This window comes from Amblyomma maculatum, chromosome 1 (assembly GCF_055883805.1).
Source record: "Amblyomma maculatum isolate TAMU_Amacu chromosome 1, ASM5588380v1, whole genome shotgun sequence".
In the NCBI taxonomy this organism is placed as follows: domain Eukaryota; kingdom Metazoa; phylum Arthropoda; class Arachnida; order Ixodida; family Ixodidae; genus Amblyomma; species Amblyomma maculatum.
In genome coordinates, this window is record NC_139344.1 from 492,229,554 (window position 1) to 492,255,966 (window position 26,413).

At 46.0% G+C, this 26,413-nt stretch overlaps 2 protein-coding genes across 2 annotated transcripts in view; one reads left to right on the top strand and one right to left on the bottom strand.

Annotated features, from left to right (window-relative positions):
- The window catches only part of LOC146210254 (WD repeat and HMG-box DNA-binding protein 1-like), a 309,305-nt gene that overhangs the window by 62,640 nt on the left and 220,252 nt on the right, over nt 1–26,413 (bottom strand). The gene's annotated exons all lie outside the window — the stretch shown is intronic.
- On the top strand, nt 18,157–25,579 carry LOC146210255 (uncharacterized). The gene is made up of 5 exons (XM_084587490.1): nt 18,157–18,446; nt 20,269–20,411; nt 22,008–22,096; nt 24,961–25,180; nt 25,397–25,579. Exons 1-5 carry the CDS (start codon nt 18,403–18,405, stop codon nt 25,477–25,479), a joined length of 579 nt encoding a protein of 192 aa, XP_084443616.1. The 5' UTR covers nt 18,157–18,402; the 3' UTR covers nt 25,480–25,579.

The window sequence follows — 26,413 nt, forward strand, 5'->3', positions numbered from 1 at the left end:
GTAAGGGTGTTAGTTATAGACATTGATATCCACCCTTAAGGGTATATTTTGGTTTACAGTGGTCTCGCCCCGTTCATTCCCTCCTTCGGGATAAGATAATTACTATGCAGGGTGTCCCTCTTCTCGCTCTCACAGGAGCATTCCGTACAACGCGCCCGGCTGCTCTTCAGGTGCTCTTAAGGTTACCTCCTCTGCCCTTGGAGCTGGACCGCGTCTTTCACAGTAAAAACTTTTGCACCCTTATGGGTGTAATTGGCTTGTCGCATGGGGAGCACCCTAAATATGTATTTAACACCCTTCTGCTGTAGCACCCTTCTCCGAAGGAAGGGTGCTGCAGCAGAAGGGTGTTGCAGCACCGTGTGCTACAACCTTCCCCAAGGAAGGGTGCTGCACGCGGTATACGTGCTCGTGCAGCAAATCCCAACATTAGCATTCCAAATGACCTTGTATGTCCTTCATAAAGCAAAACGTAGGCTTGAGCACAGTATGCGTGCTTATGTGCAGTGTTGCGAAGAAATGAAGTAAATAAAAGTATAAATTGTGTATGGGTAACTTGACCCATACGCATGTAAAATGCAAACCTGTTTACATTCTACAAACTAGAGCATTGGTGAGACATCATCTGCATCCAAGCGCCAGACCAGCTTCTAGCACCAATGTGCTTACTCTTAGCTCTTAGTTTCCCCGGTGAGGGCTAGGAGACCGCCGTCCGCTAACGCCAGTAGTGTTGCGACGCGTCGGCGAATAACGCTGTGGCGATGGGGAGGAGCGGCGGCGGAAGCCCGGGGATTCGGTTTCCCTGCTGACCAGAGGGTCGTCGTCGATTTGGGCAGAATCAGTGTCGAAGCGGCGGCGAGCAGAAGCAAGCGGAAAGGACTGCCCCTCTTCGCGGTGGCGGCAGTACCGATACACATGGCCAGGTTGTCCACAGTAGAAACAAAGTGGTCGGCTGTCATAACTGCGCCACCTGTCAGTTCGGCGCAGTTGAGAGCGCCTGGGAGGCGCCCACTGAGGCCCCTGGAGGAACCGAATCTCCTGACGGTTCGGTGAGCTCGGTGGGGCGTGGTCTGGAGGTGGGCGACGAAGGACCGCAGCATAGCTCTCGGGCTGCGGCTCGAGGTAAGCTGCAGGAATGTTGGCCGTGCAGCTGATCGGTTTTGGAGCGTGGTATGGTTCGGAAAGGGGTGCCGCGTTGTCGACTGGATGAGACGCGTTGCATGGTGTAGACGGTGATAGGGCGTATCGAATTTCATTCCTCACTGTTTCCATGAGGGCCCCTGACGACTGAGCCTTCGTAGTCGTAATTCGCTGCAGCTCCTCAAGGACAATGCCTCTAATGATGTCTCGAAGAGTGGTCGTATCTGTTGCAGTCAGCGCCGCCGCAGTCGTCGGGGCACAGTTGACCGGTCGGTTGTACTGGCGGCACCGGTCTTGGAGGGCTCGTTCGATAGCCGTAGCGTCCTTAACGAACTCACTCACGGTTTTAGGGGGGTTGCGGACCAAGCCGGCAAACACCTGTTCTTTGACGCCATGCATGAGATGCCGTAGCTTCTTTGGTTCACTCATATCAGGGTCGGCACGGCGAAAAAGGCGAGCCATGTCTTCCGCAAACATAGCCACGCTCTCATTTGGCTTCTGGATGCGCACTTCAAGCAGGCGCAGCGCATTGTCCCGTCGGTCAGTTCTCGCGAAAGTGTCGACCAGCTGGCAGCGGAAGTCATCCCATGTGGATAAGCTGGCCTCATGGTTTTCAAACCACGTTCTAGCATTATCCTGAAGGGCAAAATAAACATTACAAAGCTTCTGGTCTGCGCTCCACTGGTTGATCTTTGACACTCGCTCAAACTGGTCGAGCCAGTCTTCCACATCTTCAAACGCTTCCCCGCGAAAGCACTCTGGCACCTTGGTGTTCTGTAGAGTCACCGGTGTAGGATTGGTATGTGCCATGGCTTGAGAGGTCTTAGGAACTTGGGCGTTTGAGGAGTCGTTCGGCAGATGACTGTACTCCGGCGCTAGGCCTAGAAGGCGGCGGCTAGCACGATGGACAGGCGTGTCGATGTTTGGGATCCGCTGTGGACTGCCGGAAGGAGTCCTATGCATACCCCAGCACCTCCACCAGTGTCACGTCTCGGTAGAAGACCAAGGAGAACCTAGCAATAGATGGTTTGAATGGTCGACCAGAACAAGTCTTGTGTTCAAGCTTCTTTCACTTCCAGGCTCGCGCTTGTCGTCATCTTTTGCGTCGTCTTCTATGCGGCAATATGCCTTAGCTGGCTGAACCTGAAGAATGTACCCATGGAATTAAATTTATTTGAATAACCAGCCAGAAACAATGTACTTTCACCTTTTCAATCCAAAAGAAAGTTTAGGAAACAAGGCTGTAGCAACTTCCTAAGCCAGAGTCCATTTGTAAAACACAGAAACAAAACGTCATTTGTAGAACAGTCAGAAAGTTTTCATTGCATAAGGCTTCCCCCGTTCTTTACAGAATGCGCAATTTTCTCCATGTTATACTTCGTTATATCGGCCACCTTGCGCTTATTGATTAGCTTTGATATCTCGGCCAATTCGATCTGGTCTGTTGGATTGGAAGCTTTCATACTCTGGCGTTTCTTAATCAAATCTTTCCTCTCCTTAGACAGCTTACCGGTATCCTCTCTAACTACCCTACCGCTTACTTCTACCGCGCACTCAGTAATGATATCTCTGAAATTATAGTTCCTTGCCTCTAGGGTAATGTCGCCATCCTCAGTTAGAGCTGAATACCTATTCTGTAGCGAGATCCTGAACTCTTCTGCCCTCCCCCTCACCGCTAATTCGTTGATGGCTTTCTTTCTTACTAATCTGTTGCTTTCCTTCTTTAGATTTAGGCTAATTCGGGACCTCACCATCCTGTGGTCACTGCATCGTACTTTCCCGATTACCTCTACATCCTGCACAATGGCGGGGGTTGAACACATTATGAAGTCGATTTCATTTTTAGTCTCTCCGTTAGGACTTTTCCATGTCCATTTCCGGTTCTTCCGTTTGCTGAAGAAGGTATTCATGATTCGTAAGTTATTGCGCTCTGCAAACTCAACTAGTAACTCCCCCCTGCTATTCCTAGAACCAATGCCATAGAGAAATATGGGAGAGGCCTTCGCCCCTGCAGTGGGTATAATCAGGCTGATGATGATGATGATGATGATGATGATGATGATGATGAGAAATTTCATTTATTCATCATCATCATCAGCCTGATTATACCCACTGCAGGGCGAAGGCCTCTCCCATATTTATCCAACCCGGTTATGTGCTAGCTGCATCCACTTGACCCCTGCGAACTTCTTAATCTCATCCGCTGCCGCCCCCTGCTACGCTTTCCTTCCCTTGGAGTCCAGTTTGTTACCCTTAGCGACCATCGGTTATCCTCTCTTCGCACTACATGTCCTGCCCATGCCCATTTCTTCTCTTTAAGTTCCACTAGAATGTCGATAACCCGAGTTATTTCTCTGACCCACTCTGCACGCTTTCTATCTCTTAATGTTACCCCTACCATTTTTCGTTCCATAGCCCTCTGAGTTGTCCTCAACTTAAGTAGAACTCTCTTGGTTAGCCTCCACGTTTCAGCCCCATAGGTGAGTACAGGCAAGATGCAACTGTTGTATACTTTCCTCTTGAGCGATACCGGTAATCTGCGAGTGCTTGCCAAATGCGCTCCAACCCAATCTTATTCTTCTTGTTATTTCCTTTTCATGGTCCGAATCTGCGGTTACTACCTGTCCTAAGTAGACATACTCGCCTACTACTTCCAGTATTTCGCTACCTAATGTAAACTGCTGTTCCTTTCCGAGGCTGTTGAACATAACCTTAGACTTCTGCATATTGATTTTCAAGCCTACCTTTCTACGTTTCCTGTCTAGGTCATGAATCATTATTTCTAGTTCATCCCCCGAGTTGCTTAGCAAGGCAATGTCATCAGCAAATCGCAATTACTGAGGTATTCTCCATCTACCCTTATCCCTAACTGCTCCCATTCCAAGTCTCTGAATACTTCCTCTAAACAAGCTGTGAATAGTACTGGGGAGATTGTGTCTCCTTGTCTAACACCTTTCTTTATAGGAATTTTGTTACTTTATTTATGCAGAACTATGGTTGCTGTGCAGCCCCTATATATATCTTCCAGCACTTTCACGTACGGCTCGTCTACCCCCTGATTTCGCAATGCCTGCATCACCGCCGAGGTTTCAACTGAATCAAATGCTTTTTCGTAATCAATGAATGCTATGTATAAGGGCTGGTTATATTCCGAGCATTTTTCTATCACCTGAATGATGGTATGGATATGATCGATAGTAGAGTACCGTTTCCGAAACCCTGCTCGATCCTTTGCTTGATTGCAGTCTAAGTTTGTCCTGATTCTATGAGCGATTACCTTAGTAAATACCTTATACGTAACAGACAGTAAGCTGATAGGTCTGTAATTTTTAAGGTCCGTAGAGTCCCCTTTCTTGTGAATGAGGATAATGTTTGCATTCTTCCATGGTTCCGGTACCGTCGTTGACACGAGGCACTGCGTGTACAGGGTGGCCAGTTTTTCTAGCACGATATCCCCCCCGTCCTTCAGCAAATCTGTAGTTATCTGATCCTCTCCAGCTGATTCCCCCTTTTCATAGTTTCTAGTGCTTTCTTGACCTCGTACTTCGTCACTTGTGGAACGTCTGACTGTTTTTCCCTACCGCCAGTCTCATTACGGTCCTGACTACTTTGGCTACTGTAGAGATCTGTATAGAACTCCTCGGCTACTTTGACTATCTTTTCCATATTTCATTTCATCTTTTCATTTATTGACAGTTAATAAATGTATCTCGCTTTTTCTCGCCCATACGCCATCAAGAAAACTAGTATATGTGTGCAGCAGCAACACTCAGACTTTCACATATTTCCACTGCAGATTCTGCAGTGCTCTCTAATGTATTTATATCAGACCCGTAGCACATATTAATTGCCTTTGCAATATCAGCACTAACCTGTTTGAATTGGGTTGCAGGCTTTCCTACTCTGGCGTCTCCTACTTAAATCTCTGGTCTGCTTAGATAATTAGCTCGCATACGCTCTAACTATCCTACCACCGACAACTACCGTGCACTCTGTAATGACACTGTAAGGACGGCCTTGGCGGACAAGGTGTTCTGGAGACCTGAAGCCCTGGTAGCACACCGATGCGAACCACACTCAGCGATGACGATGGGTATCTACAAGAGAGCAGGATGAAGATGAAGCAACACGTTTATCCGTGTGAAAGATGAAGCGCCATACATCGCCCACACTATTTCCCCCGCGCCTCTTGAAGTGGCCAGCCTGGCCGCGCCGAATAAAGTGCTTCATGAATGAAACCTGTACAACTTTAGTTCTACGATTCCGATCTGGCGACCTGCTCGTGGTCCCCCCTGCACGTTGAGTGGGCCAAGGTGGCTTCGGCTGCCTGGCTTTGCTCAATGACTGACAGCCAGCGGTCGGTATGGGTTCAGCCGGGGCCCATACTGAGGGGTGGCAAATTCCCGGGGAGTTTCCAGCGTACTCCCTTGGCATTGCAAGCTTGCCATGCACACATTAGCCCGTTGCCGGAGCGGCGGCAGGTCCAGAGTGGGTCTGGGCGGGGCGCGTGTAATTCGGAAAAGAGTCCAGTCTTCGAGTTGGTTGGCAGACCAAGGGAACGCTCTGCCCGCTGCCAAGCCAACGGCGGCGTAGCTGCGGAAACGCGGCTAGCTGATTTCAAGCTGGACTCTTTCAGCATCCAATTTGGTCGGCAGGCCAAGGGAAAGCCCTGCCCGCTGCCAAGAACGGCGGCGTAGCTGCGGAGTACGGTCAGGAAACGCAGTTAGCTAAGTTTGGATGCTGAACAAAGACCAACATGCGGAGCGATCGGCAGGACGAGGGAAAGCCCTGCCTGCTGCCTAGGGAACGGCGGCGTAGCTGTGGAGTACGGTTAGGAAACACAGCTAGCTGACTGTATGTTGGACCAAAAATTCCCCTCGTGCCTAAAGGTATTACCCAGCCGCAACGGGTTGGTTTCCGTTGCCGAAGAGAACGGGGCCTCGACTGAAGCCTGGCGGCTGGGGCGAACCTAGCTCAGGTTCTGGGGAACTCACCTTTGGCTTGAAAGAGCGGAAAGGAGATGGAGAGTAGCTATAAGCTAGTAATGCCGAAACTTGGGAAAAGACTGGTGGAACGCAGGTGGAAGCACCTAGTACGAAAAGGCCTAAAGGCTGCAACACTCCGAGAGGAAGGGTGCAGGAACGGTGTGAAAGCCGACCTCGGAAACGGTTAGTAGCCGGTGAACAAATCGCCAAGTGCTCACGTGGGAAGTATCCTCTGTAGGATACAAGGACCTCCAGCACTAGAGCGGACATAAGCATTGGATGGGATTAAAGCGTTTCCTGCGGTTCTCAGGACGCCGATGAAATGCACCTTCCAACATGCACTGCCGAGCGAAACCCGTGAAAGAGTATCCATCAGTGTGCGCCAGATTAAAGTCTGGCCACTTGCGGAGTACCTTGAAGTAGGCATGAACGTTGCAAAATCTATCTCTCAGTACTTCAACTAGAGTCGGGGTGGGGGAACCGAGCTCCTCAAAAGCGGCTTCATGTATATAGGGAGCCTGTCTGAGACTCCGGAGACCCGGAAAACGCATTGCGGTGGTGGAATGGTCCAAGGGCCGAGGGCCGCATATTCAGCTAAGAGCGAGTGCTCGCCCTCTACGGAGGCCCATATGGGAGCTCGACTAGAATTGTCTGACAGTCAAATCCTACGCTGCCCACATTCTCCTCCAACTTCCCATAACCCTTTCCTAATTCCTATTTCCCATTACCCTACAACCCATCCCTTCCGCTACTTCCCAGGGAAGATACGTGGTGTCTCCCCGGGCCCGCTTCCTCGGCTGTGGGTTGCTTTAGTAGCACCTCCCCCTTTTGTTTAACTTCCAACCAAAAACTTGTCTCATTGACCTATTAATTTATTTTTCGAATTGCGGAACTTTCTCGCCCCGCGATACATTAGTGGTACGGGCGGAGTCTGACTTAGGACTCCATCTTACCTTATGTCCGGAGGACGATAAACAGGGGAGACGCGACAGTTGGCAGGGGAGTTTTGCCCACGAACTGAGTAAAGAATAATGTGATGGCGCTGGAACTTGTCAAAAGGCCAGGAGTGCAATGGTGTGCAAAGTAACACTTCGTCGCCGGGAGGGAACGAAACTTGGCGATGGGTCGCATCGCAGCACACTTGCGGTCCTCCTGATTGGCTTCAGTGTTGAAGCGAGCAAGCCGGCGAGATCTGGCCACTCGGGAAATGAACTGGTCAGGAAGCGACGATGAGTGGCTGGCAGGTGTAGAAAGGAAAGAGGCATCAAGTAGGGTAGCGGGAGAACGACGGTACATGAGTAAAAACGGGGTGTAACCAGCAGTCCACTGTACGGCTACGTTGTAAGCGAACGTATCAAAACAGTTTACGTCCCAGTTTCGGTGTTCCTCGTCGAAGAACACAGACAGCATGTTGGAAAGCATGCGGTGGAACCACTCAGTCAACCCACTGGTCTGCGGGTGATAACTAGAGGTCGATTTCTGAACTATGGTAGAAGCCTTAAAGGTCCACGGAAACGGCCCCCAAGAAACCACTGATAAACGTGTTCAGTGTGTAGAACACATCCTTTTGAGCATTAATGCAAAGTATAACTCTTTGGAACAAAGCCAGCGATTTATTATTATTTTAAAAACAGCGTTTTTTCAAATTCGCGGGCAGAGGAAATGTCGCTTGGCGGTGTCGCATGGAACTATTTCCTAATCCCGTGACGTCACGGGTCGGTTGACTGGCAAGGCTTGCTAGAAGCTGCCATTCGCTGCGGTCACTGCAACCATGACGTCCCGAACACACTTCCGGTAGCTGCGAAAGTCGTCTGCTCGTGCGCTGCTCGAACTCTGTGCGGGCTGTTACAGCTCGCCGCCCTTATCGGTTAGGTGGCCATTGCCCATTAAGTGCAACAAATGAAGCGACGCAGGGATCGGCAGAACGAAGCTGCATTTACAAATATCTTATTTATATAACGTGGTTTCAGGAGTATCGGAGTGTCGTCCGACGAGGCGTCAACAGCACGGTCAAGCACCGCACGATGGCAGCACCTCCTTGACCGCCGTAAACATCGCCGCTGTGGCCCCTCCTCCCGCATACCGTTCGCGAACCACACGGCGGATCGTTAGCACCGATGTCCGAAATAAAGCGTGCTAAAATTTGCTGGCGTCTGGAATACTGAGCCGAATATCAAGTATGAAGCCCTCATGAGGATCGCTGACCAGCAGCAAATTGCTGGTAAGAGCGATAGCCGTGATACAAGCTAGTTTCTGCTCAAGCCAGCTGCCGCTGGTGCATTTCGGCTGATCCGATGTGCTCGTACTAGCTCTGCGATTAATGCGTCGGCAAAGTTAATCCTATAATTATTTAACTATGGCAGGATAGGAATCACTATAAGGCAGTTTCATAAGTAGACGATTTACGACAGCGTTGATCATGCTCCAAAGCGTCGACCGCCGCGGCTTCGAAGCGAAACAATAGGCCTAGCGACGACTAGGGACGGTCACGCACGGCGCCGGCGTTCGCCGCGCTCGCACGTTCCACCCCCGCGGTAATTGTGTAACGTACCTCAGCCTGCTCGCGGCATCCCTTGCTGCAAGCGTTGCAAACTCGTGTACTTTCATAGCTAAGGCCGCGTATTTTTTGGCGTTCTGCTCAGCAACAAGCCGTTCAAACGATACTGTAGGCACGACAAGGCTTCAGTACGCAGTCGCTGCGCTGTCGGCCGTAATCGAAGACGTCGGGCGGCACCATAATCTATACATCGATCTTTAAACGTGATACAGTGGGCAAATGAATAACTTTGTGAAGCAGACCCGCTCGTACGTTTCGCGCACTCGGGCGCCGACGAGTAGCTTCCGTCAACAGACGCCGTCATAACCTCGGTTAACGACGCAAACCGAGGTCGTCAAGCTCGGTTTGCGGTAACCGCGGTTAGTGGTGCAACCATGGTTTGGTCCGCCGTGTAACATAGGATAACCACGGGTTCGCGGTTACACTAACCGTCGCTGCGCGAACTGGCGAACTCCTCAGGCGTGTGCGAGCGAGGACGGGTTGGCGCGAGTACGCCAGCGAGCGAGCGCGCGGCAACCGGAAGTTCGTCGAAGTGACGTATGTCTGGGCGGAGCTTTGAACTTGCTTGTATTCTTTGTTTTTTTATGGCTCCCTTCGGCGTACGAATTGAGGGGGAAAATTGGAAGGGTCATTTTTAATCGCCGATATCTCTGGTGTTGCAGAAGCTAGATCGAAAATTTTTGCGGGAGAATGATGGGTGGTTCAATAACTATCAGTATTATGGCGTTGTTTACCCTTCTTGGTGACCCCTTTCTGGGGACCTTTAAGAACTTCGGCTACAATAGTTGCCAGAAACGTCCGACCGCGGTCACTGATAAACACTTCAGGGGCCCCATGGCGCAGTACGAAAACTTTCAAAAAGAAGGTCGCGACCTCAGGTGCTGAGCCATTAGGCAGTGCAGCGGCCTCACCGTAGCGTGTTAGGTTGGCAGTGACGATCCAGCGAATACCTCGTGCGAACAATGGAAGCAGCCTGTATAAGTCGATGCCTACGGGCAAAGTAGAGGCTGTAGTAGGCCACCAGGAGGAAAAAGTAGGCGGTTTGCGACGCTGGCATGGCAGAAAAGAGGCGACGTATTTTGCCATACTTGTGAGGCCTAGCCAGAATAAAAGCTTTTTACACGATGGTAATTTCGTGAAAGCCTAAGTGACGGCCTATAGCATCATCGTGGAGAGCCGCTAGAATATAGGTGCGAAGCGCTCTCGGGATCACGGGGACCCAACGGGTGCCTTACAAGCAATAAATATAACCGGAGAGTACCCCTTTCAAACTGTTCAAGTTGTCTGCGCATCCTAGCGGTAGGAGGCGTTTCTGTTTGCTATAGGTATTATGACCCTGTGCCAGCGCGCCCCCGCACGAGACCCGAGCACCAGCTGATCGAGCGAGGACCTGCAAACGGTTGTCTTGACCTAGCCCTAATAAGCAAGCAATAAAGGTCGTCAAATCTTGGTGGAGTGTGCAAAGACTGATCCTGGAGCTACGCAGTCGGACTTTAATACCACGATGCCATCCGACGCCGTCCAACTAACCGCTTCTTCAACGCCACTCGAAGCCCTCTCCGCTGCACTTCGTCAACAGGATCTTGCCATTTTCAGTGGTACGGATTGTGGAGGAGTGGCTGCCCTCCTATGATTAGGTGAGCAATCGAAGCGACGAAAGCACGAAGTTGACAAATATCATCTTCTACTTGACGGACGTTGCGAACCTCTGGTAATCGGACTTTGCCACTTGGTCCACTTTCAAGATTGTCTTTATTGACATCTTCGGGCGTCCGGCCGTGCGCAAACTTCCCGCTGAGCAGCACCTTTGCTCTCGCTCCCAGCAGGTTGGTGAAAGCTTCACCAGTTACATTGAAGATGCCCTCGACCTATGCAAACGCGTCAGTGCACCAATGGCAGAGGCTGACTGAATCAAGCATGTGCTCAACGGCATTGAGGACGACACCTTTCCCATGTTTGTGGCCAAGAGCCAGCGTCCGTCAGCGAGATCGCCAACCTAGGCCAGAGTTATGACGAGCTGCGTCGAGGGCGTCTCCTCTCGGTGGCCCCTCGCAAAGGCCGAGACTCTTAACATCGACGTAGCGGCATCAGTCAACAGTTCTTTCATGATCTAGATCCAGCGGTTTGTTCGTGAGGGGGTCGCTCGGCAGCTGTCGCCTATTCCCTCTGTTCCGAGCCCGCCATCAAATCTGGCACCCACACTTCAACACATGATCCGGGAGCAAGAGTCGAGGTCATGCCGTCGGTTTGTCACCCGCTTCCCTTTGCAGCGCCTCCTGTTGCTGCGCATCCTCTTGTAGCGCTGCTACACTTATGCTGAAATTGCCCGACGGCCAGTGTTTACTCCTTTTCAATCTCCTCCTCGAATCATTCCCGCTCCTGCTGTTTGGCTCCGTCCCCAACGTGTCTAACCATCGCGAACAAGAGACAACTTACCAATTTGCTACGCCTTGGTATCACGTGATGTGTCACTGCCGCCTGCGCGTCACGACCTCATTTGACGAAGCCGATCACCGAGGCTCTCCTTGGCATTACTTCCTGTTTTGAATACCATCCATATTTTCGTCGCCGCGCGGTGCCTCGTTCAACCCCGCCGCAGGAGAAGTAGTGATCGCAGTTCCGGAGGCAAGAAGTGCGTTTTGCACAAAAAATCTAAGTCCTCGTTTTTCGCTGCCGAATTTTATCACTGTTTCCGACGAAGGAATCGATGTTCTTGACCCCCGTGCTGCTGTGTTAAAGTTAAGCGAAACGTTGTGCCGCAAGACGCTGAAAGTGACGACGCCACTGTACGGTTTTTCCGCCAATCTCCAGCTCATCTACCCTGCGGCCATCGAGAGGTCGTATTCAGGGCGCTCATCATCGTCCGTTCATCATGGTCTGACGACGTCTACTGTTTCCCCTTTATGATGCCACGACACCCCTACTACGTGCGCCAAACTCACTGTGGCTGACGATGTTTCAATCCCGCCATGTTTTGTTGTTCCTCTGTCTGTTTAATCCGACTCTCCGATGGGCCTGTCATCTTCACGCCTTCCGACGTTTTCACGCATCGCCACTGTCTAAACTTGCCGTTCTTCGTAATGGCCGTCATCAATCCATTCTTTTTTCTTCATGGCGAGTGCCTGGGACACATCCAGGATTTTGCCACGATGCTAGAATGCGAAACCTGCGGTGAAACCCTACTCTCTTTCCACTTTCAATCCCACCTACATTCCTTCCCTTACGGTGCGGTTCAGGTGTCCACAGAGCAAATGTGACAGATACTGAGCCTTTCCCTTCCTGTGAGCCAATTATTATTATTACTATTATTATAACCCTTTCCACATACCGCTTAGACATCATCGCCTGAAAATAAGTTCACGCCGACTCAACGACCTGCCTGACCACGGTCACAGTTTAGGACACACATCGGTTGTCATCTATCGGATCGAGACCGGTACCCATTCGCCCCTGCGCCATTGACCTTAACGCATTTCAAAGTCAAATCATCGACGAAAAAGTGGCCGACATGCTTAAGCGTGGCGTCATTCCACCTTTGTGCAGCCCTTTGGCCTCCCCTGTCGTTCTTGTCACCAAAAAAGAAGGCTCCATCTGCTTTTGCATTGACTATCGGCGCTTGAATAAAATTAATGAGCACTGCAGAATCTGCTTTAAAGTAATGCGAAATCACGGATGCTGCTGTTTTATTTTTATTTATTTATTCATACTATTAACCCTCTATATGAGGGTCATTGCAGGGAGGGAAACACATACAAGTATAATTTTCTTCGCTAAAATACACTCTATATAACAGAATTACAGATTTGCACTTTAATGCTCCAAGAACGTGTCAACACCTATCTCAAATTTTTACTTGTGTTTGGTACACAACTTCGTTTGGAAGTTGGTTCCAGACTTCTACTGCATCGGGAGAAAACGGAGCAGCGATATACATCAGTACGTGTAATAATAGGTTGCAATACCTTACTGTGATTGTTTCGTAGGCAACGCTTCAGAGGACGTGTAACATAGTGTTGTTTATTAACTTTTGCTTTATTATTTATTATCAGAAAAAGTTTCAGTTTCTGTTTTGTTCTTCTTATTTCTAGTGATTCGCACCCTATTGATGCGAATGTCGTGCATCGAGAATGGCGACGTGTGAATTGTAGTATTTTCACTCTCAATGTCATTTGTATCTCTACTAAAGACCGACTGGAAGAAATCATTAAACATGTTTGCAATATCATTTTTATTCGTCGCCTCATCAACCCCATTCATTACCTGTTCGACTGCGTTCTTCCTCGCTGAAAAATATCGCTAGAACATTTGTTTGCGGTGAGCTTTTGACAAAGTTAGCCAGTGTTGCATTGAAGTAAGTTTTCTTCGAATCTAGTAACGCTGTTTTGAGCTTCTTTTTGGTATTTGAAATTTCTGCTGCTCTATTTTTTTTCCTTCCTTAGCCTTTTTAGCTTGCGCTTTAACTGAATGATCTCTCTAATGATCCAAGGATTGAGCTGCTTCGATTTCTTTGAGCGAGTAGGAACAAATTTATCAATGCAATATCTTAGTGTGCCCTTGAAGCGTTGCCACAATTCCTCTACACTTTCACAGTGTGATGCATTTGCAAACTGAGTTAATTTCGCTTCTGAGACGTCTAAGATAGACGTGTCATCTGCATGGCTGTAATCTTTGACACGTATTAAAACATGCGATTTTTTACGGACTTAAGTGTTCAACAGCACATTTAAACAGATCATTTTGTGGTCATATTAGCCCGGCTCGACAGATACAATGTGGTCTGCCACTTTACTGGATAAGAAAACCAAGTCCAACAATGACTGCGACCTTGATGTAACCCTTGTAAAATCCTTTACTATTTGCTTAAGGTTATGCGTAAACATAATTTCCATCTTTTTATTTGTACTGCTTATTTCTACATTACCTGTTGACAAATTTTCCCAATGAATGTGTTGGTTGCCTAAAAATAAATTTTTGGTTGCTTCTGGTTGCTTCTAGTTGCTTAATTCACTTCTTGTTTAACCATTTTAGTCTTTGCTACTTTCAAATTGCGCGCCAATATCTTACTATGCCCTTTTTTGGCTCGACTTCCGGTTGCGTGACGTCTCATCCTCTACGTCACAATAACTCACTTCTTTGTTTGCCCATTTTTCAATACACTCTCAAACACTGTAAAATCCAAAATAAAAGCCAATGATCATAGTATATTGTTAGGTCCTACAAATTAAAATGAAGTTTGCAGAGTTTTTGCCTCCTTAAATAAAAGCAGGTCTCGTGATATAGATAACATTCAAATTATACCGATAGAATACGTAATTATCAGCATAGCTTCGGTTCTCACCCATATATACAACCTTGCTCTAAAAACTGGCCCATTTCCGAAGTTAATACACCGGTTAAAGGTTATCGTTGTCTACAAAAAAAAAAAAAAAAAAAGATAAAAGTGATATGTCTAATTATAAACCAATCACCATCCTACAGGCATTTTCAAAAGGATTAGAGAAAATCGTATACAAAAGAATAATAATTTCTGCTTAAAGTTCAATCTTCTTTCTTTTTCTCAGCATGGTTTTATTAAAAATCAGATCAACTGAAACGGCGTTAACGCAGAAAAAAATCATATTAGATGCAATCGAAAATCGCGAAATTTGCGTCGGAGCCTTTGTACACTTTTCAGAGGCTTTCGACCGCCTCAGTCATGCTGTTTTATTAGAGAAACTGGAATTTATGGAATACGAGGAATACACCTCATAAAGTCCTACCTCTAGCACCGTTTACAGAAACTTCAAACAGGATCCTACCTGTCGTCATTTCAAGCCGTTTGTACCGGTGTACCGCAAGGTAGCATTTAAGGGGCTCTTCTGTTCATATTATACATAAATGATATATACATGAAAAACATAAATATGTTATTTATGCAGATGATACAAGTTTCCAAGGCTCCTCCTTTGAGCTTCTTCCAATTATAAATACTGCTTTAAATCGATTATAAACGTGGCATGAACACAATCCACTGTTTTTAAATACCAAAAAAAAAAAACAAAGCAGCTTTTTCACGCAAGGCAATTAGCAAATAGTCAGAACTTCGTCATAAAGATTGGTGACACCAACATAGAATTCAAGGACGTGCTTAAAACACTAGAAGCACTTTTCCAAGTCACATAAGCCGGGACGCTCAATTAGAGTCCGTTATTACTCATGTCGTTGGTTATTACTCATTACTCATCTTGAGCTCTACAGTAGCCAAAGTAGTCAGGGCCGTAATGAGATTGGCGGTAAGAAAAACTTTCAGACGTTCCACCAGTGACGAAGGACGAGGTCAAGAAAGCACTAGAAACTACGAAAAGGGAGAAGGCAGCTGGAAAGGATCAGATAACTATAGATTTGTTGAAGGACGGGGGGGATACCGTACTAGAAAAACTGACTACCCTGTATAGAAAGTTTTCGCGGTGAGGAGGAAAATAGCCGAACGCGCTGCGCGGCTCCTCCTGTCTGGTATGTGGGGACGCGGAGATAGCAGCGGGGGTGGGGCGGCAGGGCATTCTACAGAGAAAGGGCACACGTTGCAGTCTTTTGCACACAGAGTGTCTTGAATAGCCGCAAAGTATCTAAGCCGATTAGCTGATGTGAGCGATGTGCTTTCTTTCGCCCCTTTCTTTCCTTCATTTCCCTGATCGTTTCATTTCCGCCGGCCGGAGTTTAGCTGCTAATAAGAGCTCCCGCGGTTAAAGCAATCCTTTTTTTTACTCAGTTGTTTACGTTAACAAAAAAAAATAACCAAAAGGAGATGATTAACAGAAGATAAAAGATTAACAGCGGTGGTATGCGCGTGTATTGCTCTACACTGTTCCAATTGCAACTCACTCAATTGGGCGAAGACGAGCAGCTTCTGAACTTCAAGCCCCAACCGAAAATGTTTCGCTTTGGCAGCCTTTCGTGCCAGTTCCAAACACTGTGTTTGTAGAGTAGGGACCGGAAAAACTGAATACCCGTGCAACAGCGGCAGACTTTGGGCAACAAGCGGATGATATTCCTTGCGGCAAATATTTACGAGATGCCGCCAGGTAAAGAAGAACTATTTCGATTCACTCACCTGAGGTTAATGCAAGTATGAAAGAACCTGTCCCACTTGAAGACAACAATATACTAATAAATTGGTTGTCAAGTTATTTAGTGAAACAGCGCTAATATATATATATATATATATATATATATATATATATATATATATTGTCACGATATTAGCGACTAGGGCTAGGTTATCAGAGCCGGTGCAGGTGGAATTACACGGTCCAAGCTTTAGGTGCGTCCTTCTAGTCCGGAGCCGATTCACTTCGTTCTTTTTCTCCGAGCGCCACTTCAACGTCTTTCGCCCCGGGCGCCCCCTGGCAATATATATATATATATATATATATATATATATATATATATATATATATATATATATATATATATATATATATATATATATATATATATATATATATATAATATAGCGAAGGGTACGCTTCATATTATTTTTTAAGCGGCCAAGTACGTTAAATGTTCTCGCATCCTATATATATACATATATATATATATATATATATATATATATATATATATATATATATATATATATATATATATATATATATATATATATATATATATATATATATTGATACGGGGCAGAAGGCTAGCACAGGAAACCATAGCAGGTGATGAGCAAGTGTTCACAGCACAGCAGAGCAGAACACAGCAGGCGTTCAGGTAAGCTCAACGGTTTCTTCTGCTTCGTCGTCTCTCTATTTTCTATCGTCGTCCTCTTCGGTGGCATATACGTAACATTACCCCGCCACGAAAAGCACAGTCCCGGTGCGCACTAGGACATACTACTGCAGGGGTAGTACGGCTTCATTCTGGCGACATGAACAATCTCGGTGCGTGGCATCCCTTATGAAAATGGAATTTGCCTTTTTACTTCCTTTGTTTTTCCTTTTTGCTTCCTGAACAGCCTTCCTATAGACTTTTCCTTTCTTTTGACTAAAGGAAGTTTCCTTTGAGCTCACCTTGTTGAGACTTTCCTTTATTTTGACAGAAGGAAGCTCATTTTTAAACTGGCTATCTTTGGCAATACCAATAATGACCTTCCTTCGTTTGTCCTCAAATAAAGAGGAAGTAAGTTCCCTTTACTCTTTATGCATCATAACCTTCTTTTTTTGTTCTTAAGTGAAAACATACGAAGCTCATTCTTTTCAGCTCTACTTCTCGTTTTTTTCTTTCATGAGTATCCCTTGCTTTTTTTTAACTTCTCAACTTTTTAGAATAAACCAATCATACATTTATCAAAATATACACAATCGCATTCGTTTCTTTGCTGTGCAAGTAAACATCTTTTTCATTTTTTTTTCATTTTATTTTGAATCCATGCTATTTTTTTTCATGCGCTAGACCTTATTTTTAGCGCGAGTTTCTTCTTAGTCACCACACAAGGACCAAGAATATTCACCCCTTCCTCCCTTTGTCCTTAATTGTAAAGATAACTTTCTTTTCATGCATTTCTTGTGCTTATTTTTGTGTGTGTGGCATTACTTGGTCTATGTCTTGCCCCTCTGAATTTTTTTACATAAAATATAACACATTCAAGAATTTTCATACATGCTAAAGAATACCAGGTGGTTCAAATTCATCGCTTTCGCAGCCCGCTACTTTGATGGCGATGCATGCGCGAGAGTCGAGACGGCGTCTACATCTGTGACCGCTGCTTCAGCACTCTGACACGGTACGCAGCGAAGCTCGGCGTAGGGCTGGCAGGGTTCTTCAGTATTTGGGTCGGCACTGCAGCCTGGCAACGCTTGGCTCGCAGCGACGCTGTTAGCAAGCGCGGCCTGCTTCCGTCGTGATTTAGTGCACCTCGGTACGGCGCGACGTTGACGTCGCGCAAGTACGCTTTTACCGTGGTGGCACTTCCAGTGCGTGCGACAGGTAGGCGACGGGTAGGCGGTTATCGCAGCACCATCGATAACGGCTCCAAAAGCCTGCCGTTAAATGCACTTCACGATATGCCTAGCGCCGGGTGTCACACTATTCACGAAAGTCAAGCTCGTTTACCTCCTATCACAGTGTAAAGACCAGCAATTAATACGTCGGCGACGTCGGCACCATCGTGCACAAGAAACCCACGCAGCCGAGGTTACCAAGAACTGCCAGTAAAACCAACGTTCTCACGTTGAGTAAAACCAATGAAGATTGACACGCACCACAAGAATTCCGCTTCAAAAAAAAAGAGCGCTGCTGTTGCTAGTGACAATAATTTGCTTAAATTATTTGCGTTTTTTACGCATCACATATCATTAGTAAAAAAACAAAATCTTAAGGTTGTTTTTAATCATAGTTTTTATTTTAAAAGTTTGTTAAATTTTGCAAAAGTGAATTTAAAATTTTGATTCGTTCGAAATGGCGCTTGAGACTCTAGCGCTATCGTTTTCGTGAGAACAGCCGGCGGCATACTTCACTATGTATTTCATGACTGTAGGAAGTTGATTGTTCGCGTTCGTTCTGTTCGTCGTGTTTTCACAGCGTGAGTAGTGCTAATGGCCGATCACGTCTTGTTAAATGGGCGACCGCTCAAAAGTGGTACGCATACCCCGTAAGAAACCTACAATCAAAAGAACTGCAGGCGAAACTGGTCGATAATCCAAAATACTGGAAGATTATTCTGAACCAAGGAGTACTACATGCCCAATGGAAGGAGGGGTCGTACTCTCCTGCGTTCAGCCTCGGAGTGGGTAAGTAGTCAAACGTCTCCTGTCTCTTTTCGTTTTCGTAATAATGTTCACCGGTGAAAACACCTTCCTTTGCTACTCGCGGTGAGTCGTGTCGCGAAGTCGTTTACATGCCCGCATTACGACCGCATTGTGTTAACCGGCAGGTGACAGTAGTGCACATGGTGCACGGGGTAGACAGACAGTTGATTCCGGGAATTACGTGAAATAATAAAAAAAAGCCTAATGAACAGAATTTGCGGAAATAAGAAGTAGAATAAACGCGCCTGCTGTCGTTACGTGGACCTGATTCTCCCTGTTTACACAGCAAATGGCATTTCTAGGTGTTTCGTGATAACAGGAGTAGGCTTCCAATTTGGGCTCCGTAAAAAAAAAAAAAAAGAAAAGAAAAAAAAAAGATTCTGTTCTTACCGTTGTCTCGGTACGGTGCGGCATAGAGAATGGCAGCTCCTTGATTATTGAAGCTGATTTAGAACAAGTTTTAAATATGCCCAGGGTGCTCGTTCCGAGACAATTGGTAGTGTAGCAGCGAAACGGACGCTTTCACAGCTGCAGGCGACTGAAATTTAAGCAGATAAAAGCGCCCAACGTTTTGTCGCATTCATTTATTTTCATGTTCATTTCTTTGTTTCTTTTTATTGAAGCATCAAACATGCTTCCTTTCTTCGCTGCCAGCCTTCCTTTCTTCGCTACCAGCCTTTCTCCAGATTTCGCGCAGGGAGAGAAAACTTTATTTCAAAAAGAAAAAAAAAAAGGAAAACAAAAGAAGTGTGTGTGTGTGTGGGGGGGGGGGGGGGTGCAGTGCATGGAGTCGCCATTCCAAGACCGCAGTGGCCTGGGCTGCCGCTTTTGCCTGAGTTACCAGACTACGCTGGGTCGCTAGGTCAGAGCGTAGCAAGGCCAGCAGTGATATCAGTTACCAACAGCATAATGCTTAGTGGGTGGAACAGCACGAAAAGACGAAGCACACAAGAAGAGAGTGTGTTTCGTCTTTTCGCGCTGTTCCACCGACTATGCAATTGTACCAACTCGCCCAACTGTCCATCCTACTTCAAAGCATAATGCTGCAATGATTTTTAGCTGCCGATCTAAAAGTTGCTCCCAGTGCACGGGGTACGGCCAACAGGTGGAAGAGCACCGCTCTCTCCACTTCATTTTCAATGCTGCCGTTGCGCTTTGCCACTAATTCAGGACGAGGTTGTCTGCCACGGGATCGCGTGCTCCCTTTCATAAAGCTCACGACTGTACATGAGTACAATCCCAGCATTCATGGCCGCATTTCAGTGGAGGTGAAATGCAAGTTGACTGTGTACTGTATGATGTAATTTGCACATTAAAAAACCCCAGGTGAGCCCACCACTACGGCATCCCTCATCGCTATAGCTTAAGTCGCTTTGGGACATAAAACACCGTGAACCTACCATAAAGCAGAGTGGCTATGTTTTACGGTATGCGTGGGAGCTCAAACTGTTTTTCTGGAAATGCATCCTTTGTTTTGTCCACTACTGCTCAAGTGGGCATTCTGCCCACTTAAGCAGTAGTGATGCTGGATGGTGTCAGCTCGCAGTTAAGCATTACCGTGTCCTTTTATGTGCCAAGGTTTGCTCAAGGGCTAATGTTCCTCCTTAAGAAGTGTTGCTTTGAACCCTAAACAGTGTCCATGCTACGTTTCTCTTGTCAGTGGTCTTCATTTGGTCACTATTTTGCTAATCCCATGTGTGGAACCAGATATCTGCACAATGCGTTATACAGAATAATTTTTGTATGATGCATTTGAGTGCAAATACAATTTAGTGAATAGACCTTGCCACATGTCGTTTTGCAGGAAAACTGCAGCTGTGACAAAATGTCTAAGCCAACAGATGCAAAAAAAGAGAGTCCTGGAGCTTGAGGATGAAGTGGAGTCTGCAAAAAAGAAAAGAATGAAGAAATATAAGGCCGCAAGAGATGAAGCACGTCAGATGCTTGGTATGTGATCGCTTTTTTCTGAAGCCATTGGAATGCTAATCTCCATTGCCGTGAGACTGAAATTATTTGCTGTGTCACCAGATGCTACGTAAAGCATAACAAATTCAAGTGCTAACTCTTAAATGAATAAGACATCTTTGTCTGTAGCACGTCCTAGTAAAAGCACCAGTAAGATTATGTTGCTTCAATAAGGTTCCCCCTACACTGAGGATTAGGATTGGTGTTCTTCCTGTAGTCTTTGCAACACATTATAGGTGGTGTACAGTAGTGCTCAGCTACACCGTGGCGCTGCTGCATGACGCCGTAGCAGATGCACGTAGCAGATGAACTGCTGCCACTCCTGCTCTGCAAGCATGCTTTGTTTGTGTTACAGTGACTTGCGTGTCACAGGTCATTGCTTGGGATCGGCATGCATCTGAGATTGAGCCTGTTGTCGTATGTGATAGCTGCATGAAAATGCATGGTAAACAAATGTCACTCAAGGTGAGCACCTGTGCTGGTTTGTGCTGCTCATGCCGAGGCCGAAAAACAGGTGCGGGATCGGGTTCCTTTCTGTTCTGGAGTGGTCGGTGACAACAACGCTCCAGTGAACCCGGAGAGCTGCATTAGGTTCAAACACATTCACGGGGTATAAGTTGTAGCCAGATGGGTGCGGCAGGTCTGTGGTGCTCTTGCATTACTGTGGACGGCGTATCTGAATGGAACCCTTGATTCGCTCAGATTTTAACCTCAGAGTCTCCTGCAAATGATGAGGTGCATCTAGAATGAGCGCAGGAGAAACAGCAAAAAATCTAAATTTGTATGAAATTATCATATGTGGCCTCGTCCTGTCTTGGACCTTGGGGTCCTTATGGCATGCGCTTCATTTTCCTGTGCCATTTTGGTCACTTAGGTGGTGTTTTTTTTTTTTCACAACAGGAAATTTATGCTTGTCCAAGCTCGGCACCTGGCTCAGCAATCTGCCTAACTTAACTCGGTCACTACACCATGTTAGCAAATGTCGACACGAAAGACAGACACGAGATAGGTGAAGCATGGGCTATCGAGTATCAGCTACACACTCGAGTGTCAGCCTTTGTCCAAATGTATGGCGTATTGCTGCCGCCATACATGTATATTGCATGCTGACCAAGGCTCTTGCTACTGACAAACTGTTTCAGGGATATGATCTGACTAACTTCTGTTAAAGCGCTCACAGCTATCTCGGCATCATCATCCGCACCCATGAATTCATTCTAAGCAATAGCAGCACCCGTCAGTTGCACTGTAGTTACAACGTCCTCCGCAGTTAATTCAATCCAGGCATTTCCACAGCGAACAAAGAGATCAGAAGTGGGATGTCAGCATTGGCATCAATTGCTATCAGCATCCCCTAGATTATGTACCGCTGATAGGGCGCCTTGAGTGCGTGAGTGATGCCAGTGTCTAGCAGCTAAATTTTGAATGGCGCATTTGGCGACAGAAAAGGGTTGGTCATGCAGTCAAGGGCAAAGAAAAGGCTTTTCTCCTGTGGTGAATGTTACATGGGCTGCTGCTGCTAGTGATGAAATAGTATGTTTTGTTTCAGCTTTCCTTTTTCGTTTTTTTTTTTTTCAGATGTTGCTGAGCTGGTCAATCAGCTGACGGAATCTGTTAATAATGCTGCGTGTACAACACAAGCAGTTGTGCTGCCAACCGAGGCTCAGGTTCGTTGCTTTAGTCTAGTGTCTGCATGGTTGTCCTCATTACTGCCTTTCTCGATGAAACTTCTTTAAGGGTCACACAAGAACTTGGTTCTAGCTTTATGATAGCACTGCCACAAGTCATGCACTTCCATTGAGAAGTGTGCAGGGATAGGGAAACGAGGAGCTCATTATCCATGTGAATGAAGTCAGCAGTCACTGAATTCAGAGATAGGCAAGAAGCAATGCTCTTTATGATTGGTTGGCTCTTAGGGTTTAATGTCCAAAGCGACTCAGGCTATGAGAGATACTGTAGTGCAAGGCTCTGGAAATTTCGACCACCTGGGGTTCTTTAACGTGCACCGACAACACAGAGCACACGGGCACTTTGCGTTTCGGCTCCACTGAAAAGCGGCTGCCGTGGCCGGGATGCTCTTTATGAGGCTGGGCTCACAGACTGCATAATTAGTAGCATAATGATATTTTAAATGAATGTCAATTTAATAGAAACTACAAAAGACAGACAGTGCTATTTTCTTAAATTCGTCAAAACAACCATGAAAAAAAATCCCAACTGCTTCCTTTCATTTTAGTGACTGTTACTTCATTCGTGTGTACATTGATTTGGAAGAGTTTTTGTGAAAGCTGTAGTGATCGGAAGTGCAAGGTTACTTTTGTTTACGCTTCCTGTTGAGCATACTTCGCTTGGGCTATAGCAAAGCCCTTTTCATCAGAAAAGAGATTTCCATTAGCTTGTTTAATATTCAGCAATTTCTTAGGTTATCGATCTCGGAAGGCCATCTTTTTGCACTACAACTCGAATGACGCAGCTGGTGCTCCTCTAATCAGTCATTTTAGCGACTTGGGCCAGTCATCATGGTATTCAAGCTAATGTGCAGATAATCCACTTGCACCTGACAGCCACCTGCAATGTCACTCTGGCAAGTCAAAGGCAATTAACCACCATGGTATTGCCAGGAGGGTCTCCTTTGAGGAGTGGCTTCTTAAGCTGATCCAACAATAGTTCAATTTCACTTTAACCCCTTGAGCACTATTATTTCGAGATTTGTAGTTAAATTGTTTAAAATTACGATATCGTTAAAGGCCCCATTACATGAAAATTTGTTGTCTGTGTTGTGAGTGAAACATCAAGAGCATGGCGCTGGCAAGTGGCATGGCCGCACACACATTCTTTGATGATTTGTGTGGCTTAACGAGACCACATGATATCCAAAAGTTAGGAGGAGCTGCTAACTCCGGTCGTTCATTTGAGGGGGGGAAGGTGAAATACGAATCAACATTCCAGTGCTCTTCAATGCTGAGTCAGGCTTGCTACACCTAGGCTACGCAGACATGTTGATACAGCTTGGTTAAAGCAGGGCTTTATATGTTGGGTGGTAGCCTACACTGGTCGCATCATACCCTTTAAGGCGGAGCTTAAGTGTCGCCTTAGTTTTTATTTTTACTGCTGGTTTCTATTGGTAGTGTAATAAAAAAGGAGGTATCCGAGACAAAAATATTTGAACCAGAAACTAAGTTAAATGAGCGCAGTGAAGTTTATTGCTCATTACGTGAAAAATCAACTGCCCGCCAATAAGCAGCAATCTAGTCGAGTAACATATAGCGAGGTAACTGGAATTGTTTTACAAGGGACGAACAAGAATGGAAGCCCAGGGGGTTTCATTGGAATGTTATCAATTTTCATCCACTGACACAGAACTCGCAATAGTATCGTCTGAGCTGTCATCATCTTCGTCGGAAGAACTACTCATGTCGTCACTGTCGTCTTCGCTTCCCAAAACAATGCAAAAATTGGTGTCTGAGCCATCTTCGGATGGCGAGGATGGCAACGAAGAAAAGCTTCTTTCCCGCGATGACGAGCCAACAGTGCATGCGTTGCCTCTACCAGGCACCATTTTTCTCATTAAGGCTGCTTAAAAGGCTTTCAAGCGGTTGAACAAAAAGCAGTTAACGGGTCAGTGGTGCCATCTGTCAAATGGCGCATGACCTAAGCCACAGAGGAGCGCTGTACTCGCCTAAAACTCTCAGGGTGAGGATCTATCCTGCAAGGACAAGCTACACTCGTCCAAAATGGCTTGAGGGCAGCTTTACAAGGACGAGCTGCTTGTCCAAAGCGCTTGATTATGAAAGCTACCTGTGCAAGCTGGAAACTAAATGTTGCCTCAAAGTAGCACATACAGAGCAGGGCGTGCATGCTTTTACTAAACCTTCATTGGCAGTTTTTTTAATTGGTTGAGCTTCTGATGTACGAAAAGGATCTTAGTATTTTTAAACAGGAGGTGACAATGTGGGCACTGTGCTCTGTCTAAACTGGCTTTTAATGGCCTTTGCAATGTTAATGATGAGTAAATCCCTTTATTTTCTGACTTAAAATTTGTTTTTTTTTTATTGTTGAAATGCAAGCATAAATTAGGTCATTAAAAAATCTCTTTCTTGTTTTTTCTTCTGCTATAGCAATGTACTATTAGCGCTCAATCCTTTGCGGGGCATTATGTGCCCTCTTTTTGGCTAGTTACCTTAAATACATAGTACACAATTGTCAGGTTATGCTAATAAAAATGTTAAAAGATGTTTGGCATCATTCAAAATTAGATCAAAACACCGCTCGGGAAGGTGTCAAAAACATCCAATAGTTTTCGTATGCCTTCGTTGTTGTACATGTTAAAGTACGGCTTCTTGAATGTGTATTTTTACTTGCAAACAAATGACCTTAATTATGCGTTTTGGAGTTTCTTTGAAGGTTCTGAAGCTGGTCTAAGTTTTTTGTTGTTTGTAAAGCCCCTTCATTTTCTTATTGCATATCAAGGAATATTGTTGTATGTTACAATACTGGTCATAGTACTAATATTTGCTTTTTGTTCTTGCAGGTGCACATTGGCAGCAATATTATGGTAAATCAGCAGTTGATTGACCGCATGAAACTCAGTGCGGGCAATCAAGCAACAAAGTTTGCGTGTAACTTGGTGCGGGTTGTGTTCTCACCTGAAGAACTGGAAGAAAGCTCACTCTATGGCCGTGTCTGCAATGCCCGCAAAGTAGAAGCTCCAAAAAAGGCACTGGACTGCCCAAAATTGGATGCTGTTATCTGTAAGTCCTTGAGCTCATAGCCTGTGCATGTGATGCAAGAGCATTCTGAAATATTGTCCAAACAGCTGACTTTTCAGTGATGGTCAGGGCCATAATGCTTGCCTTAATGCATAATGCTGTGGTGCCTGCATGGCGCTCACACTGTCCGTGCTCTGTATATTTAATTTACAAAAGCTAAGGAAGGCTTCTAATGTTTTTTTTTTTTTCTTTTTGCAGCCTACACCTGCTTGCTCAATGGAGTACTGGCCAAGGTGGTCACCGGCAGTTGTGCATGTTTGCACTGGGATTGTGGACAGTGATCCGATTTTTTGTCGCAGGGTCTTCGAAAGCAGGCCTAATTGCAAGGCCTAAACAGAGGAAGTACATCTATTCAAATAAATATAAGCTCATACAAACAAATGTTTCAGTCTGAACATACTTCCTTCGAACATCCACCAAATACCCCATAGTCATCATTCCTTCGAACTTTCTTTGAACCAATAATTGGCCACTGCCTGTGAACTCAACTCAAACTGACAACGGTCTGTTCACTGGGAGCTCAAAGGAAATTCACAGGATGGTCAGAGAAAGTTAATTCACTGTGAATTCAAAATCAGTAGCCAATTCTCAGTTCAGAGGAAGTTGCTTCCTGCTGACTTTTTTGAGTTCACATCGAACTCAAAGGATGTTCCCATTTTTATAAGGGATAGAGGACTGTCGCGGCGGATGTACAGGGGCGACCTCGTATGTCACAGGAGTGACTGGCCGTAAAACACGGTAGGGTCCTGCATAGCGTGGCAAGAGCTTCTCACACAGCCCAACTTTACGAGCGGGAGTCCAGAGCAAGACGAGAGAGCCCGGAGAGTAGTGGACATCCCGGTGGTGAGAATCATGGCGTCTTTTTTGAGAATTTTGGGAGGAGGCCAGTCGGCGGCGAGCAATATATATATATATATATATATATATATATATATATATATATATATATATATATATATATATATATATATATTTTTTTTTAAAACACGCATGTCGTAAGATTTTGCTACCGGTAATAAATGGGAATATGATCATAGGAATAGCAGCGATTGCTTGCAGTAAGCAAACCTTGCCACGACAAATGGGCTATATAATTGTTGACAAAAGCAACTTTCGATGAGGTCATTATGGAACATAATTTAAGGTCCCTATTCCATAGGTATCATTTTTCTAATATTTCATCTTGTAGTTTGAAGTAAGCATGACGGCAGCGTC